The sequence below is a fragment of the Cuculus canorus genome, chromosome 24 (assembly GCF_017976375.1).
Source record: "Cuculus canorus isolate bCucCan1 chromosome 24, bCucCan1.pri, whole genome shotgun sequence".
NCBI classification, from domain to species: Eukaryota; Metazoa; Chordata; class Aves; order Cuculiformes; family Cuculidae; genus Cuculus; species Cuculus canorus.
The window spans coordinates 6,553,501-6,571,424 of NC_071424.1; the positions used below are offsets into that span (position 1 = coordinate 6,553,501).

At 46.0% G+C, this 17,924-nt stretch overlaps 1 protein-coding gene across 2 annotated transcripts in view; it reads left to right on the forward strand.

Moving 5' to 3' along the window:
• The window catches only part of IGFN1 (immunoglobulin like and fibronectin type III domain containing 1), a 39,885-nt gene extending 24,508 nt beyond the window's left edge, over positions 1-15,377 (forward strand). For both annotated transcript variants that reach the window (XM_054087776.1, XM_054087777.1), the window contains 12 exons: positions 719-843; positions 1,615-1,756; positions 2,572-2,868; positions 3,494-3,793; positions 4,937-5,110; positions 6,182-6,310; positions 6,766-7,068; positions 8,364-8,452; positions 9,419-9,614; positions 10,500-10,799; positions 13,104-13,430; positions 14,205-15,377. In XM_054087776.1, the coding sequence (XP_053943751.1) occupies positions 719-843; positions 1,615-1,756; positions 2,572-2,868; positions 3,494-3,793; positions 4,937-5,110; positions 6,182-6,310; positions 6,766-7,068; positions 8,364-8,452; positions 9,419-9,614; positions 10,500-10,799; positions 13,104-13,430; positions 14,205-14,218 (2,396 nt within the window). In that variant the 3' untranslated portion in view covers positions 14,219-15,377. The remainder of the gene's footprint in view (positions 1-718; positions 844-1,614; positions 1,757-2,571; positions 2,869-3,493; positions 3,794-4,936; positions 5,111-6,181; positions 6,311-6,765; positions 7,069-8,363; positions 8,453-9,418; positions 9,615-10,499; positions 10,800-13,103; positions 13,431-14,204) is intronic.
• The last annotated feature ends 2,547 nt before the right edge of the window (positions 15,378-17,924 follow it).

Here is a 17,924-nt window from a genome sequence, read left to right on the forward strand (position 1 = left end):
AGAGCAGTATTAATATGTCCATATTTTTTCCCACTGGCTGTAGTGGGAGGCAAGACAATTAATACAGACTTGAAATAGCAAACGTGTGGATGGATGATGTGATTTGTGAAGGGTCTGGAGAACAAATCTTACAAGGAGTGGCCAAAGGACCTGGGGTTGTTTAGCCTTGAGAAGAGGAGGCTGAAGGGAGACCTCATCACTGTCTACACCTGCCTGAAAGGAGGTTGTAGAGAGGTGGGTACTGGGCTCTTCTCCCAAGTGACAGATGATAGAAAAAGGGGGAACAGCCCCAGGTCGCTCCAGGGCAGGTTCAGATTAGACGTTAGGAAAAAAAAAAATCACCAAAAGGGTTCTCAGGCACTGTCAGAGGCTGCCCTGGGAGGTGGTGGAATCCCCATCCCTGGAGGGGTTTAAAAGACGGGTAGACAAGGTACTTAAGGAAATGTTTTAGAGGCAGATAGGTAAGGTTGGACTCGATGATCTCAGAGGTCTTTTCCAACCTGGTGATTCTATACTGCACGCAGGTCAGCTGGCCTGTCCCCTCCATGCCATGGGTTCCTGCCAGCTGGCCCCAGAGCAGTGGAACAAAAGCCTGTTGTGACTGCAGTACATGTTTTCTGAAAACCTCTCTTGTCTCCTCGCATGCACATGAATTTTCATCCAGACATTTCTGTCAGTGTAACACCAACTTTTCAACCTTTTCTTCTCTAACATTCAGCCCCACGCTGTCACCTCAACAAACACTTAGTTGGTGTCAGAGTCCTGAAAGGGGAACCAGCTGAGCTGTCTTGCACCGTCAGTAAAAATGATGTGACGGGGACCTGGTTTAAAGATGGATTAAAGGTAGGTGTTCTCTAGCGGCTGTTTGCTTTGCAATGCTCTGCTCTCTAGCTCTGCCTTTCACCAAGTGTCACGTCAAGGTGTGTTCCCCCTACCTTACTGTAGTCAGTGTGGCCCTGGAAGGGTTCTGCAGGAACCTGTTGATAAATAAACGTCCTGATAGAAACCCAGCAAGATTTCTCCCCCTTCTTGCTCACATTTCCTTTCTTGCTGGCAACAGAAGGCTTTTTTTTTGCTTCTTCATGGGTGAGACGGTGTGGGTCTCTACCCTGAGATGCATCCTTTGTCTTTTCCTTAGTGCATGGGAGAAACATGTGAAAAGTGAGAGAAAGTCTTCAAAGGATAATTCAGGCAGGTGTAACAGGAGTGCTCTCTTAAATTAGCACATAAGGTCGAGCACAGACAAAATAATCTGTGTTCCTAAACAGCCCTAAAGAGTATTTCCAGTTGTGGGGTCCAGATGACACTGTAGGAGCCCTGAGGCGTCACACTCAAGCACGGGCCAATGTTTTTCTTGCTAAGAATAGGAAGAAGAGAGCTTGGAGATTTTACTAGAACTTATTTTAGTGGACTTTAAATCAAATCTTTGAGGGGGAGTGGGTTGACAGTGCTTACCTGCGACTTTACCACATAAGTGCCCAGAATATTATTGCAATTAAACATGCCTGTTCTTCATTAGTCTTTTCAATTACATTTCAAATCTGTGTGGTTCGTTTGCATTGCCCCTTTTTCCTCTCTTTCTTTAAGACTGAGTCTCTGTGCTTTCCCCTGTAGTTAACAAGCATGGATGGAGTGGTGTTTGAAAAGGAAGGTCTGGTGCACAAACTGATCATTAACAAAGTGGAAGATATTCATGCTGGGAAATACAGATTTGAAGGTGGAGATATAAAAACTGAAGCTTCGATTTTTGTTGAAGGTGAGTCCTGATGCAGCGCTCTAGCCTTGCTGTGCTTGAAGCACAGAATCATAGAATCACAAGGTTGGAAAAAACCTCTGAGATCGAGACTAACCATACCTATCTGCCACTAAACACATACATAACTTGTTTTGCTAGAGACCAGTTGTTGGTTATTGAGACAACTTTATTATAAAGAATTACCATGTAAACGTTTTTGCCCAGGTTGGCGTTGGTGGTGCAGTTTGTCTTTACAAATATGATATGGAACGTTTCTGAATAATTCGTATGAGGGATCTGAAGTTGTTTAGACTGGAGAAAAGGAGGCTGAGAGGAGACCTTATTACTGTCTACAACTGCCTGAAAGGAGGTTGTGGTGAGGTGGGTGCTGGTCTCTTCTCCCAAGAGACAAGCGATAGGAGAGAGGCAATGGCCTCAAGTTGTTCCAGGGCAGGTTTAGATGGGACATCAGGAAAAATTTGTTTACCTGAAGGGTTCTCAGGCACTGGCAGAGGCTGCCCAGGGAGGTGGTGGAGTCCTCATCTGTGGGGGTGTTTAAAAGACGAGTGGATGAGGTGCTCAGTGGTCTGGTTTGGTACTAGACAGGTATGGTTGAACTTGATGATCTCAAAGGTCTTTTCCAACCAAGAAATTCTATGAGTCTATGAAAGTACGTCTATGTATGTGAAGCACTGTACGTGCAACTAAAAGTCATGGTCCAGATGTTATGAGCTTCTAAGCATTATTGGCAGCATCATGAGAGAAGTCCTTCCCTCCAAGGTGGGCCTTATCCTCTTTGACTTGCAGTTTCTAATGACATTGTATCTTCTCCTTAGATCCTCCACGGGTTGACAAAGTTCTACTCAAAAACTTAACGAGTGTTCCTACTATGGCCAAGGCGGGGCAGAAAGTGCAGATCAAGATCCCTTTTGAGGGCCGGCTGCCAATCCGAGCAATGTGGTTAAAGGACAAAATGGAGCTGGTAGATGACACAAGGATTCGTGTTGATAACACGGAGACCTTTACCGTGCTGTCCATCTCGAGTAGTGAGAGAAAGGACTGCGGAGATTACAAAGTCAGGTTGAAGAATGATAGTGGGATCCTAGACATCGACTTAAAACTTCTGGTATTTGGTAAGAGCCCCCTAACATCCACAGTGTCTTTCATTGTAACGCTTTGCCAGAGAACCCATTAACACTGGTGACAAACTTATTTAGTGCTACTGCGAGTTCCAGGATGAACAGAACTATGTAATTTTCCACTAAGTTGGGATACAAGCAAAGATTGCTGATGTTTCTTGCTCTTTAACAAAAGGTGACACAAATCTAGTTTGGTTTTGCCTGGCCTCAGCAGCTGAGTTTTGAATGTTGGGTGTCAGTGGGAGATGGAACTATGTGCAAGAGGCAAAATCTGAAACAGATTATCAAGGCCAAATTCAGCTCTGTTATAAATGCCTGTGCTCTTTTGGAAGACCAGAAATGGTGTTTCCTCCTTATAAGCAAGCTGAATTGGTGCTGTGCTTCAAAGCAAAATTCTCCCATGGAGCAAGGGCCTGGTGTCCCCCACGCTTAGCAAAACTGAGAAGAGTGGAAGTCTAGAAGAGGCAATTTAAGTGCCCAGTCCTCATTCTGCACTAATGCATGAATTCCATCAGAAGCTGAGTCTCCCAGCTAGTGAGAAAGAGACAGTATCTGCTTCAAACCCAGGAGCCCCTCTGGATCAGGAGCCAACTCACAGTCTCTGTGTTCATCTTTTCAGACAAGCCGCAGCCACCTGCAGGGCCCATCAAAATTGTACAAAGCTCTGTAAATGACATCACCATTCAGTGGAAGCCCCCAAAGGATGATGGAGGCAGACCACTGCAAAGATACGTTGTTGAGAGACAGCAGGTAGGCAAGAGCGACTGGGTGACTTTGGGAGAAACCTCCAAGACCTGCACTACCTTCACCACTAACAAAGTGGAGCAAGACATGAGCTACTACTTCAGGGTGAGAGCTGTGAACGCTGAGGGGACCAGTGACGCGCTGGAATCCGATGAAGTGAAGGCTGTTGGTAAAGGTAAGGAAGAAATTTTCATAATTGTGTTTGACAGGTTGGGAAATCTGTTATTGAATGTGGCATCAAAGAAAACTTGCTGCGTTTTGGATGTTGCTACAGATCTAAACTTGAGTCATGGCTGTGAAATCTTCGCACATCTGTGGTGATTACAGGTTGAGACTAGGAGTTTATTGTAGGCTTTGATGATGCAGAGTGAGGTGGCGTTAGGTTCTCAGTTATGTTCCGTTCTTAAATGGAAAGTAAGTTTCATGGGGAAAATGCAATATGCAACAAGATCAGTGATCTCCAGATTATTACCAGGTCTCCCATTTCCTTCTGGTGAGGGACTACATTCTCCCTAGTCTTACTTTTGTCCCCGGCATACTGAGAGAAACTTTTCTTGTTGACCTGGACATCCTGGGCCAGATTTAATTCCATCAGGGCTTCAGCTCTCCTAACCTGATCCCTGGCTGCTCAGACAATGTCTGTGTTCCTCCCAGGCTGCCTGTCTTTGCTTCTGCCCTCTGTAGGCTTCCTTTTTGAATTTAAATTTGTCCAGGAGCAACTTGTTCATCCATGCAGGCCTCCTGGAGGTTCTGCATGGCTTTCTCTTTGTCAGGATGCATCGCTCCTGAACCTGGAGGAGTTGATCCCTGAATATTAACCAGGACAATATTCTTTGTCCTTCAATGAGTTTAAATCCTGGAACTGTTTTGCATTGAATATGTGTAGTATTTAGGAGAAAGCAATGCTCTGTTCTGTTTCTGATGTTCTTTCTACATTCTCCTTCTCATGATGATGAAAAACCCTGTATTGTGTGCAGAGAGGGATAAGAAAATCCATTCTTCTTCCAGTTTCTGTCATTAAAAGCAAGAATAACACTTACTTTTCCTAATGTGTAAGAATGTACATGCCCCACTCCCTAGGCTGACAGTAGAATTGTCAGTTGTGATGAGAGCAGGTCATTCATGAAAACAAAATTTAGGAACATGCTGAATCCTGTTTGTGTGCGGAATAGCATACACAGTGCCAGATCTCAGTCAGGTTTTCAAAATGCATTCGTATTAATACCTGGGGGACAGTGGAAGAAGAAAAGACACAGAGCTCCTTCTTATCCTGCAATAAAATATACCTGCTAATAATGAAACGTTGGTTTCTTTTTAGCTTCACCTGGTGCCCCAGACGCCCCTGAGGTTGTCAGTACCAGCAAAGACTCCATCACAATATCTTGGAAAGCACCTCATAAAACTGGCAGCTCCCGAATTGTGGGATACATCATCCAAAAACGCAAGAAGGGTACCATGACCTGGCTGCCAGTCAACAATGCGCCTGTATCAGGTAGGGAGTTCGAATCCTGGAATGGACTGGAAAGCTTTAAAAAGACAAAAATGTCAGCTGGGTTTAGGACGTAACACACTGATCTTGGTGGAGTTACTGCCTTCTAACTCCTTGCTTTCTGCTTAGAATCTCCTACCTTTTCATATCAGTGTTTTTCCTTTTAAATTCCTGAGCTGCTGACTGTCCCCATCACAACCACATTATCTGGGTCTGAAGTTTTATCTTCTTAACTTTCACAGCTGTAGTGTATGTGTTTTTTTCACAAGCAAGGTTACACAGCTGTGCCACAGCCAACCCAGGATTTGTTTTTTATCATGGAATCATGGTTGAGATTGGAAGGGTCCTCAAAGCCCATCCAGTCACACCCACTGCTGTGGGCAGGAACACCTCCCACTGGATCAGGTTGCCCAAAGCTCCGTCCAGACTGGCATTGAACACCGCCAGGGATGGGGGAGCCATGACTTTGCTGGGCAACCTGGGCCATTGCACAGGTGAGTGAGTGGAAGGACGACTGATTTTTTTCTAGATTGTGTGCATATGGCCTGAGAAGAGTGTAGGGAATCTCACTGCTGCATCCTGGGACATAGCGCCTTCGTAGATAAGCAATTCAATTTCTAGAACTAAAGTCTTCCCTTCACATGCAGAATTGCTGTCCTTAGACCTTAGGAACTTGGCAGAGAAGAAGTTATAAATGCAAGGAAGATAAAAAAACCCAAGCGATGTGTATGGACTCCAAAATGTGTTTTGACTGTAGCTGTCAATTCTCTGTCAGTTGTGATCTAGGAATTCTTATCTGATATTGAAGTGTTTAGGATTATCCCACAAGGAAAAGCAGTATTAATCCTTTCTCTAACTTCATAACTCTCAAATACTGTTTGATTTGAAAGGCAACATGAACACATTCCAGAAGCACACATGCACTTGGATAGGAAGGGGCAGGGGAAATGGTGCAGCTCCTAAGAATTATTCAGTCCACAGTTCTGTATGAAGTAAAGTACAAAATTGTCATCTCAACCTTTCCTACTTGGATAACAGCTCACCTGAGCCAACACGCTCCTTTTCTTTCTGCAGACAAGAAGCTGAAAATTACCAATCTCAAGAAAGGTCTGCAGTATGAATTCCGTGTAGCAGCTGTCAATGATGCTGGCATAGGAGATGCCAGTGGACCTTCCCAACCTGCCTTTGCACGGGATCCCACCAGTGAGTGCAGCACTGCCACAATCATCCTTGCTTGGGGATGTGTGAAGCTGGTGATGTGATGTTTACAAATGCTTTGTAAAAGTGTGTGAAGACAAAGATCAAAAAATTGGGAGTGTTTCATAGCTGAGAATCTGCTACCAGTGTGAGGAAGGCACGGAAGGATTTCCTGTGTGATGTCTAAGCCAAGACGTGGCAGCCTCCCTGTGAGGGAGTTGCGTGCAGTGTGAAGTGTTTCAGGATGGGTTGCAGACCCTTCGGGGCTGATGCAGGTTATATTGCACGGCTGGCAGGAGCAGGCACCTGCATCCGGCTTTGAAGAACTGTGACGAGGTGAAGGCAAGGCAGCAGGGTGGATATCCAGTGTGGTTCAAGAATGTTGGGGAATCTCAGGAAGTGCCTGAAAAGAGGGGACAGAAATCCTAGAAAAATAGTTTAAATACATTTTCTCTTTTCAGAAACACTATGTCCAGTGCAGGACCTTAAAGTGAGCAGCAGTGACAGCAGTAGAGTCACCTTGACCTGGAAGACACCTGAAACAAAAGATGGGAGTGACGTGAAAGGCTACGAGGTGGAGGTGCGGCCTTCTACCAGCCTCACCTGGACCAAATGCACTACTCTTCCTGTAGAGATGACCACCTACACAGTTAAAGGCCTCCAAGCCGAGGAGACCTACTTCTTCCGGGTGAGAGCCCTCAACGACAGTGGCCCAGGAGAAGCCACAGAGATTGAAGCCCGCATGGAAGCTGCTCCCCCTGTAGGTGAGCCAAAGTGGGCTGTTTTCCCAATGGATGAGGTCGTTCTATAGGGAACAGGATGTGGACAAGGTCTGTAGGTCACTGTGATGAGCTTCTTTCAAGCCCTAGACCGTAGCAGAAAGACAAGCTTTACGCTGCTCCTCTAGAGTATGGTCTTGTTGGTCACCACATCTGGAAATTATGAATATTTAACTAATAGTAAATGCACAATGTGCAGCTTTCAGCTCATGTTAAAGACTTACTATCATCAAAGAACACCCAAAGCTGTATTTTCTCCTGGGATCTACATTTTGCCCCCTGTGTGGAGCTAAACCACAGTAGTGTCAGATAGATACTGCACAAACCTTATGCCTAGCCATGCTCCTTTGAGGGGAAAAATAGAGCTTTCAGTCTGTTTTTCTACAGTCTTGTGGAATTAAATACCTTATTTCATTCTCTTTCTCTCAGATTGCAAATGTCATGTTGGTTTTTGTAACATTTGTTTACCTTTTTTAATTTTCTAGTTTGACTTTTTCCATCTTTATTTACAATCTAGCTCTGTTTTTCTTTCCTGCTGTTAGGGAACATTGCAGAAATACAGCAGTAAAAGATGATTCTGTCAAGGAATCACCTCCCTCAACTTGACTCCTAAGTGAAAATGTCTACTTCTGGCCTATGCCTGAACACTGCTTTTATAATCAATCAGTAAAAAGATAAATATAATGCATCTGGGAAGCAGTTTTTCATTTTCAAACTGGAAATGCTAAGTGCAATTTAGGACTATCGGGTCTGGTATTTTTAGGAAAATGCCAAACATATTTGATAAAAACAGAGAAGAAAGAAAAAATATTTTAAGTACTAAAAAAAAAATAGGATTTTTAGTAAAGTCAGGTTTCCTGCAGGTGTTCTGTGCTCTGTATTGCACCCACTCTTCATAATTCCATTTGCAATTCCAGTTTCCTCAGATATTAGATTACACAAAAGATTATCCATATGATGGGGTAAAGTGTGTCAAAAAGCCATCTTCTCTGTGACTGAGACATCATGTCTCTACAACCATGGCTGTGAGTGTATTTTTACATCATTTCCCTTCATTTAGTCATGGTGATAAGTAAATAGTAGCAACATTTGAAAGGTGTGAACTCTGGTTCTGAATCAGGAAGCATTTTTTTTCCCCCAGTAACACTATGGGTTTATCGATAGCTGGCAGAGTCCCTGCTGGAAAGGCGCGAGGGCCATGGAACGCATGCAGAGGAGTTTGTCAGCCAGCGACTCTGTAATAATGGACAACCGCTTATTGTAATCCCTTTCTTTTCCAGTTTCCCCCAGGTTTCTAATAGATGACACGGTGAAAAGCTTCCTGCTTATAAAAGCAGGAGATACCATTCGAGTGAATATTCCCTTCGAAGTAAGTATTCCCATGCATTTATGAATTCCCCCTCTGTCTCTGTTGTAGTCAACAACAGACATGAAAACCGAGCTACTGTTATCTTGGCATGGAATTTTGTTCCCAAGACACTGCGCAAATCCTTTAACCTGCCTCTGCTGTGTATCCTTTCTGCATGAGGAAAACACGAGCAAGGACTCAGCTGTCACTCTTCACTTTAGTGTCCTATGAGGTTATGCAAAGGGGGCACAATGGTCTGCATCCAACCACATCGACATTAACATCATCTGATACTTGTCTGTCATACTTAGAACTTAAAAACCAGTTGATTCCCTCTGGCCCCCTTCAGAAGGCCTTGGGGTAGCATCTCTAGCAACACTGTCTTGACTGCACGTGTCTTATTAAGCAGCACGGCTTATGCTACATGGCTTGAGAAACAGGCGTGCGCTGACAGAAATCCCATGTGCTTTGATGTGAGCTTGGAACAACGTGGGGAAAGTCTGGGATATCAAGAAGGGCTGATGAAGGCAAAGCATGCATATTTGTTTACCTTTCTCCTATTCTCCTGGAGAATAGGGATGAAAGATTACACGATGCAAATAAAGACTTTGGGGCTGGTTTTCCTTTCCGAAACCAGCAGATGTCTTTAAAAGTAGAGAATATTAACTACTGAGGCCATCTGTTCGTGTTCTAACACACCTGACACAGCTAACCTGAACACCTTACTGCAGCAGCATTCTTAAAAGACACAGAGAAAGAGAAAAGTTACAAAGAAATTTTAAAGTAGCCCTTTATCCAGGACTCGATGATCCAATGGGTCCTTTCCAACCTTGTGATTCTGTGATTCTGTGATCTTGGATCCATACTTAAAGTAAATATTACTTTACCATGACAATTATATTTGGGACAAAATAACAAAGCTAAAGCTGTAAAGATGGAATCCAGAGGCAAATAAACATGGGTTGTAACTTGTGTTGTTCTTTACAGGCATCTCCGGACCCCGTGGTGACCTGGTTAAAGGATGGGCTGCTTCTTCGAAACCAGGCTGCAATAACCACCAAGGATGGTGCCACCCAGCTGCTGATCGGAGCAGCTGAGTTCACTGACAGTGGCACCTACACCATCGAGCTCCAGAACGGGTTAGGGAAAAGAGAAACATTCAGCTTCCAAGTTCACGTTACAGGTAACTCGCTCACGACATGCATTCAGATTTACTGTACGTAGGCAGTAGACACCAAACCAAGTTCTGTATGGTGAGCTCTGATGCAGTTTAGCCACGCAGGGACAGGAATGCCTAGAGTACAATTTCCCATGAGACTGCCTGGCCACTTTGTGCTCTCACTTGGCTGTGTCTGCAAGACAGTGATCTACTCCCCCCGCCAAGTGACAGGGGACAGGACAAGAGGGAATGGCCTGAAGCTCCATCAGGGGAGGTTCAGGTTGGATATCAGAAAAAAATTCTTCACAGTAAGAGTCAATGGGCACTGGAACAGCTGCCCAGGGAGGGGGTCGAGTTGCCTTCCCTGGAGGTGTTTAAGGAACGGGTGGATGAAGTGCTGAGGGACATGGTTTAGGGAGTGTTAGGAATGGTTGGACTCGATGATCCAATGGGTCCTTTCCAACCTGGTGATTCTGTGATTCTGTGATACTCATTAAAATTACATCCAGCTTCCAGAGTGGCTCTGCATAACAAGGTCCTGCAGACGGATAATGCAAACTCCAGGAGAGCAGTTCATGCTTTGAAACAGCCTGAGATTGGTCAGCAGCAGGCTGGAGGACATTTACTCATAGTTACAACTCTAGATGCACTCTCCTGAAGAGGTGAAAGAGTTGAGCTGTACCAGCCTTCATCTCCTCCCTGTTAGAAGGGAAGGAGGCCCTGCAATGCAGCTCAAGTTCAGCTAACAGCAAGTGAATGTTTGTGGCTGGACAAGGAATCAAATTATGTCTCTTCTCACGGCCAGGGTGTCTACTCACACTCCAGACATTGAATAGACTCAAAGTTTTTAGGGTTCTGTGCTGTGCCACATTCCCTACATCATTGATGTTATTTGTCTTCATCTGACAGACATCCCACAGTCACCTGGACCTATTCGTCTGGAAGAGAATGTGCCCAATACAGTGACAGTCACCTGGGAGCCATCAGCATCTGAGAAGTGGGAAAGTAGTCTCTACTACACCGTCCTGAAACGTGAATCTGAGAAGGGCATGTGGCGTGTGGTGGGAGACCTGATCTACAACAACAAGTTCACATTCACCCAACTGATCCCGGGCCGGGACTACTACTTCAGGGTTGTGGCAAAAAATTGCTTGGGAGTCAGTGGTCCAAGTGAAACTGCAAAGCCTTGGAGAATTCAAAAGACAAAGGGTAAAACCATTTTTACAAATAGCTATCCATATGTTGTCATGCTTTGTTTCTTTTCTTGTTTCTAACCTGAAATGGTTCTCTCCTCCTGTGGACTTTTAGTTGCCCAGAACAAGGATGCATGGAAATGCCCTGAGAAATTTCTGTTCAGCAGGGAAAGCTTCTTCTTTCTACATGGGAAATGTGCAGATAGAATCATAGAATAGTTTGGGTTGGAAGGGACCTTAAAGTTCCAACCCCCTGCCATGCAGGGACACCTCCCACTGGCTCAGGCTGCCCAAGGCCCATCCAACCTGGCCTTGAACACCTCCAGGGATGGGGCAGCCACAACTTCCCTGGGCAACCTGGGCCAGGGCCTCACCACTCGCATAGTGAAGAAATTACTCTTATGTCCAGTCTAAATCTGCTCCTCTCCAGTTTATACCCATTGCCCCTCATCCTATCCCCACGAGCCTTTGTAAACAGTCCCTCCCCTGCTTTCTTGTAGCCCTTTCAGGTACTGAAAGGTCACTATAAGGTCTCCTTGGAGCCTTCTCCAGGCTGAACAAACCCAGCTTTCTCAGCCTGTCCTCGTACGGAAGGTGCTCCAGCCCTCCGATCATCTTTGCAGACTCCTCTGGACCCATTCCAACAGGTCCATCTCCTTCTTATGTTGAGAATTCCAGAACTGCACACAATACTCCAGATGAGGCCTCACAGGAGAGGAATAGAGGAGCAGAATCCCCTCCCTCGCCCTGCTGGCAATGCTTCTTTTGATGCAGGCCAGGGTATGGGTCGGCTTCTGGGCTAGGAGTGCACATTGCCAGTTCATGTCGAGCTTCTCATCAATCAGCACCCCCAAATCCTTCTCTTCAGGCCTTCTCTCAATCACATGATCCTCCATCCTGTATTGAAACTGGCGATTGTCCCGACCCAGGTGTAGGACCTTGCACTTGGCCTTGTTGAACCTCATGAGGTTCACACAGCCCCACTTGTCCAGTCTGTCCAGGTCCCTCTGAATGACATCTTGTCTGTCCTGTGTGGCAACTGCACCACTCAGCTTGGTGTCATCCCCAAACATGCTGAGCGTGCACTCAATCTCGCTGTCTATATCGTTGATGAAGATATTAAACAGCGCTGGTCTCAGTACAGACCCCTGAGGCACACCACGGATCTCCATCTGGACTTTGAGCCATTGACCACTACTCTTTGAATATGACCATCCAACTAGTTTCTTATCCACCAAACAGTCCACCCATCAAATCCATATCTCTCCAGTTGAGAGAGAAGAATGTTGTAGAGGATGGTGTCAAAGGCTTTACAAAGATAGATCACATCTGCTGGTTTTCCTGTGTCCACTGCTGCGGTTACCCCATCGCAGAAAGCCACTAAGTTGGTCATACAGGATTTGCCCCTGGTGAAGCGATGCTGGCTGCAACTAATCATCTCCCTGTCCTCTGTGTGCTTTAGCATAGCTTCTAGGAGGATCTGCTCCATGATCTTCCCAGGCACAGAGGTGAGGCTGACAGGTCGGTAGTTCCCAGGGTCGTCTTTTCTGCCCTTTTTAAAAATGGGCACAATGTTCCCCTTCTTCCAGTCACCAGGGACTTCTCCTGACTGCCAGGACTTTTCAAATATTATGGAGAGCGGCTTGGCAACCACATCGGCCAATTCCCTCAGGACTCTGGGATGCATCTCATCAGGTCCCTTAGACTTATATATTTTCAGATTCCTCAGCTGTTCACAAACCTGATCCTCCTCTACAGTGAGAGGGGGTTTACTCGCTGGTCACCATCTTGTTGTCCCATGACCCAGGAGGAGTGAGGAGAGCGGTTATCAGTGAAGACTGAGGCAACAAAGTTAAGTATCTCAGCCTTCTTCTCATCTGTTGATACATGGTCACCATTTTCAACCATTCGTCAGGGTATGCTCTCTTTGACCTTCCTCTTCTGACTGATGTGCCTGTAGAAGCCCTTCTCGTTGGTCTTTGCTTCACTTTCCAAGTTCAGCTCCAGCTGAACCTTAGATTTTGCTGGGAATTAATGTGGTGTCATTATGTTATGTCATGTAACTTGACACCACATTAATTCCCAGCAAAATCTAAGGCTTAAGTATTGCAAAAAATGAAGTTTTTGACTTCAAAGTTAAATTCTAGCTAATTTGGGAAGAAACACACATTACACAGTCCACGGGTGCGTGGCCTCTCTGGCAGTGCCAGGCGTTCTGCACAGCCAAGTGTCACGGCTGAAAACCAGTCCTTTTAACCATGAACTCTGTCACCGTGGAGCAGTATCTGAGTGCGCGTTGCTGTTTTTTCTCTTTTTACAGCTGAATCTAAGGTCAAACCACAGCAATACAGAGGTGTTAATCAAAACCAGCCCCCGAGAATCCTTGCCCCGCTGAAGCCTCACGTAGTTACTACTGGGAGCGAATGCCATATGAGCTGTGCGGTGGCAGGCTATCCGTCGCCAAAGATCACGTGGTACAAGGACAGCAGAGACCTCTCCAGTGACCCTGCCTATCTTTGCACAAATGACTTCGGTGTCTGCTCCCTGGTCATCCTGGGTGTCTCACGGCAGGATGAAGGAGAATATATGGTAGAAGCCAGCAATGAAATGGGCCGTGCGTTCAGCAAAGCCTTCCTCACTATTAAAGGTAAGAATCTTTAATTACTTATCTTCTGTCATTGGGTGATGTCAAGATGTCACTGCTGCCAAGATGCCTTAAAAATAGTAGCCATGCAGCTGTAGTTACTGGTAAGAGCGATCTCCTATGAGGCAGTGGATGTCTGGACTGCTTTATTGAACTTCTAATTAACCTGTGGGTGGTCAAGTATGAAATAGAAATGAAAAGGCAGGTGTGAGTAAAACATTTGATTTCTACACGAGCCAGAGCTTTTGGTTGACTTAGAGCAAATGTTTTAGAAAGAGACATCGCATCTACATTTCATAAGAGAATACGTCGGCTGGATTTCTCTACAGCGCAGGAGTTGCTGAATCCTGCCAGATGTGCAGGGTTAGGTGAAGCAGTGAGGGAAAAGCTGGCGTTAGGTGGCCTAAGGCAATGAGAAAGCAGGAAAGAGAGGGGTGTGGTATAAGTTAAATGGTGGTTGGGGATCCTGATGTGAATACAGAATCAATGTAATTAAGGATAGACTCATGGTGGGTATCCTTATGGATAAATATTGTTGGCAATTTTACTCAGTTGATTAAGGAATATCCTTTGCTTTGGGTCAAACATTTTCCTTTTAATGCAACGCAGAATACCTCGGTGGGATTCTATGAGTGTAGAAATGGGTCAGTTTAAATACCTGTAATCCTTTCACATGCATTGGTCATCTTGGCCCTGTAACATTTGGGTTCCCCCTTCCAGTGTGCCTTAGTCTCCCTCCTCATAATATTGAACTACTTATCTCTCTGTTATTTTCAGATTCCACCCTGTAGAATGACCTTCAGGAGAACATCTCTGCACTACCATGTGAAGGAAAAGGCTTTTGTTGGGAACTGGCTCTTTACAAAGACTGTGTATTTATTCTCAGATGTGCATTCTGGTCTGAGTGTTTTATTTATCAGATTCAGTAGCTGCATATCGAACATGATGCTGCATTGTAGTCAAAATTGGGAAAAAAAGCTTTCAGAGAGTTCTATCTTTTGGTAATAATCATTGCTTTCCACTAGTCCTTTAAAAAAAAAAAGATGAGAAGCTTTGGGAACACCAAAAAAATAATTGGCCAAGATGAAACTTTCCATGGAGAATACAGGAGCAAGAGATCATTCTGCTGTGCCGCTCACCTGCTGTCAGGCTGCAACAACAATATTTATTGACACCAGAGATCTATGAAGTCGGCCTTTTGGCATAAAGTTCTCTAATCTGAAGCAATTATTTTAGATCCCATGTAATTCTCGGCTGGTTTTCTACTTCTGGTAGAAGCACTTCTGCATGTATTCTGCTCCCAGTTGCAGCTAAGTATATTGTTTCCCTTAATCTCCAAGTTGAAAAGAGTATCTGCCTGCTGGTTTTATCTGGGCAAGAGATAAATTGTCGGACTAGGCCAACATGGGGTGGTGCTCCTCACAGTGAAAATGTCTTGATAGCAATGATTGGCAGTTTAGAATCAGCTGAATTAGCATGAGCAGATCCATGCTGTACTTAAACAGGCCTGCTACAGCAAGTGCTGTAAGATAGGGTGTAAACTACCACACCGGGATCATCTCTGAACCATAGCTGTCCCTACCTCATGACATTGCTAATGCAATGTTTTGCCTAATGCAAAAAGAGGTTAAAAATCTTGCGTGTTTGACCAGAAATAAGAGATACCACCAGAGATCCTCTGCCATGGCCGGCGGATTCCATCACCAAGCAGAGAATGAGACTGGAGAGCAAAAATGATGACTGTGCAAATGCATAGTCTTACCACCAAAGGTGCCCTGAAGATGGCATCTCGAAGATAGGAGAGTTTTGATCAAAGACTCGGAGCCACTGGATCCTCAGACAGCTAGTCAAACATTTATGTGGGGCTGAAATGCTCTTTTTGATTGTATTATATTTTGTACAAAGTTGTACAGATGTAGCAAGAGTAAATTATTAAATTAAACCATAATTCAGCAAAATCTTCTGTGAGTAAGTGTTTATTTTGGAGAAGGAAGCCCAGCCAGTTCCTGAATGCCAATCCATGTCTGTTGCAACCGTGTTTTCATGTGCCATGGCTGCACAAGTTAACCCCACACCATATGTAAGCTCAGAAGAACCACAGATACATGGCTTTTGTAAGTTTATGTCTCACTATTAACTGAGCACATGATGGAGTGGCAGAGAGTGCAGTCTCTAATCATGCAAACGAGGTTCAAAAAATATAATAATATGCATGGCAACATAAGCCAGCCCCTTACTGACCTGGAGGTACCCATGGGAAGTGATCTCACACCTTCTTCCTTGAAGCTATCGATACCAGCTGCTGCTTGGGAATATTTGTTCATGGTAATGTTAAGCAAGGATCATTTTATTTACACCATGATAACCTCCACCGCCTTGTGACGCCTGTCTCAGGCCCTCATGGATCACCAGATGAAGCCTGTCTACATTCCACCTGTAAGAGGGAAGGGAAATCCAGGTCCACTCCCCTCTAAATGTCTCCTCCATCAGCCGTGCAGGGGTCTGTTCTTCCCTTTCACACATGTATGGGCACCTCTTGTTGGAGCTCCCACCCTATGGGCTTCCCAACCCCCCTCCAAATCTTGTTACAGAAATCACCTCCCAGGAGAATGGGGCTCTCAGGACTGCCGGTGTGGACCCATGTGGCTCCAGCCTTGCAGCATGTGCCATCCTACGAGATGGGTAGGGCAGTGCTGCTGCCCAGCCTGTGTTCTTTGCCACACCGAGGCCAATTGTCCCCTCCCATCTCAAGCAGTTTTGATAGCCAGGTCAGTGGAGTCCCTTGATGTGCTACTTGCCCGTCCTTTGGAAGAGCATGGAGAGTGGGAATAGACAGCAAGTGCCCACCGAGCCATCTGCTGTGGTCCAGTGGGTGCGATGGGTGGATGTGCTGAACCAGAAGCTCAAGACCATGGTCAAGAAAGCAAATGCCTATTGCTTCTGCTGAGCAACTCCTTCACTCTCCACTGGGAACTGCAGTGCTGTCCCTGGAGGAGGGTCTGTCGAGATTTAGATGTTTCTTTTCAGGTGGCCTGTTGCTTCAGCGATGTCCTAAGCTCTACTTCCCTCACTTCTTGCAGCAAAAATATTCTCTTGTAGGGGCCCCCAGCCCAGCTCTCTGGACGCTGGCACTGGCAGTGATTCCCCAGTCGCTGGCACAGCTGAAAGGGAGGAATTGTGCTGCTTAGGCAGCGCTGAGGAACTCCTCCTGCATCACTGTTGCTGCTCACTTGCCACTGGCTCAGCGAGAGGATCTCATGCCCTGTTCCTGGTGGGCTGTCCAACCACCCGCAGTGCCCCGGCAGTGGCTGGACTCATACTCCAGCGCGGTGGCAGGTAGAGCAATTGTTGCCCATAACCTGTTCTGCATTAGTTTTTCATAGTTTGCTGTTGTTCTTTGCAGTCACTCTCTGACTTTGGAAGATGACAACTGGGGAGCTGGAGTAATTCTGACCACTCTTCCTTCAGGAACCACTCGCAACAGTCAGAGGATGTGGTGCTGGTACCCTGGGCTGTGGCTTCTCATCACTGAGGGTGTGGAAGAGCTCTTGGAGCGTGGCCCTGCAGCGCTCAGCATCTGCTGTCACTTGTCCTGCAGTCCCTCAGAACCGCTCCCCAAATTCCCATCTGATGAGGGAGCAGCAATGCCAGGTGAGTGGGGTTTGGCTCTCAAATCAGGCTGTGAGCACCAAAGAGAGCAATGCTGCTGAGCTGGGAGGGACAGAGGAGATCTGGTAACTCCCATCCCAGGTGGAGGGCACAGGACATGTTGGTGGGTGTGCTAAGCGCCACCTCTGCCAGTACTCGTGTTTTTCCCCCTTCTCTTCCCAGGCAGGGCTGGGCCTGGATGGCTTGGATGGATGTGTCACTGCCGAGGGTGAGCAGCTGTGCCAGCTTGGGATGAATGAGCTGGAGAGCAGGTTTCAACAGCATAAGAGCAAAATCTTGTCTTAAGCTCTGAGTACGCGATGATGGAACCTGTCAGGGCAGAAAGCCAGTCCTGATGCAGGAGCCTTCCCTGGCAGTCCCTGTGCTCGGGTTATTCAACTGATTTGCGGCAGATGAAATGCTCATTAGGACTCCGCTTCTGCTGTCTTTGGTGATCTGGAGAATGTGCTCAGGTCTGCTCGTAAATCAGCAGTGCTTTTCCATGCTGTTTTCTGAGTGCTGATGTCAGCCCGAGGGACTCGATGGACTTTCTTCCATTCTCTGTCCATGCTCCTCTGCACAGCCGGTCCCATCCCTTCATCTCCAGGGAGTGGTGCTATAAGACTGCAGAGCCCTCCGGCTCTCCTGACGGACAGTGTAGAGACCATTTTCCAGCCTCGGAGGCTCTGCTATTCCATCTCCTTCAGAGGCTTGAGACACTTGAGAGCCCCAACACCCTCTATGAGACTTTGTTTAAGAGCTGTCATTAGCACATCTGGATAGAGGGCTGAAGAATTCCTTCCTAGACCATGAGATTGGAACAGCAGAAGCTCTACATTCAAGGGTGGC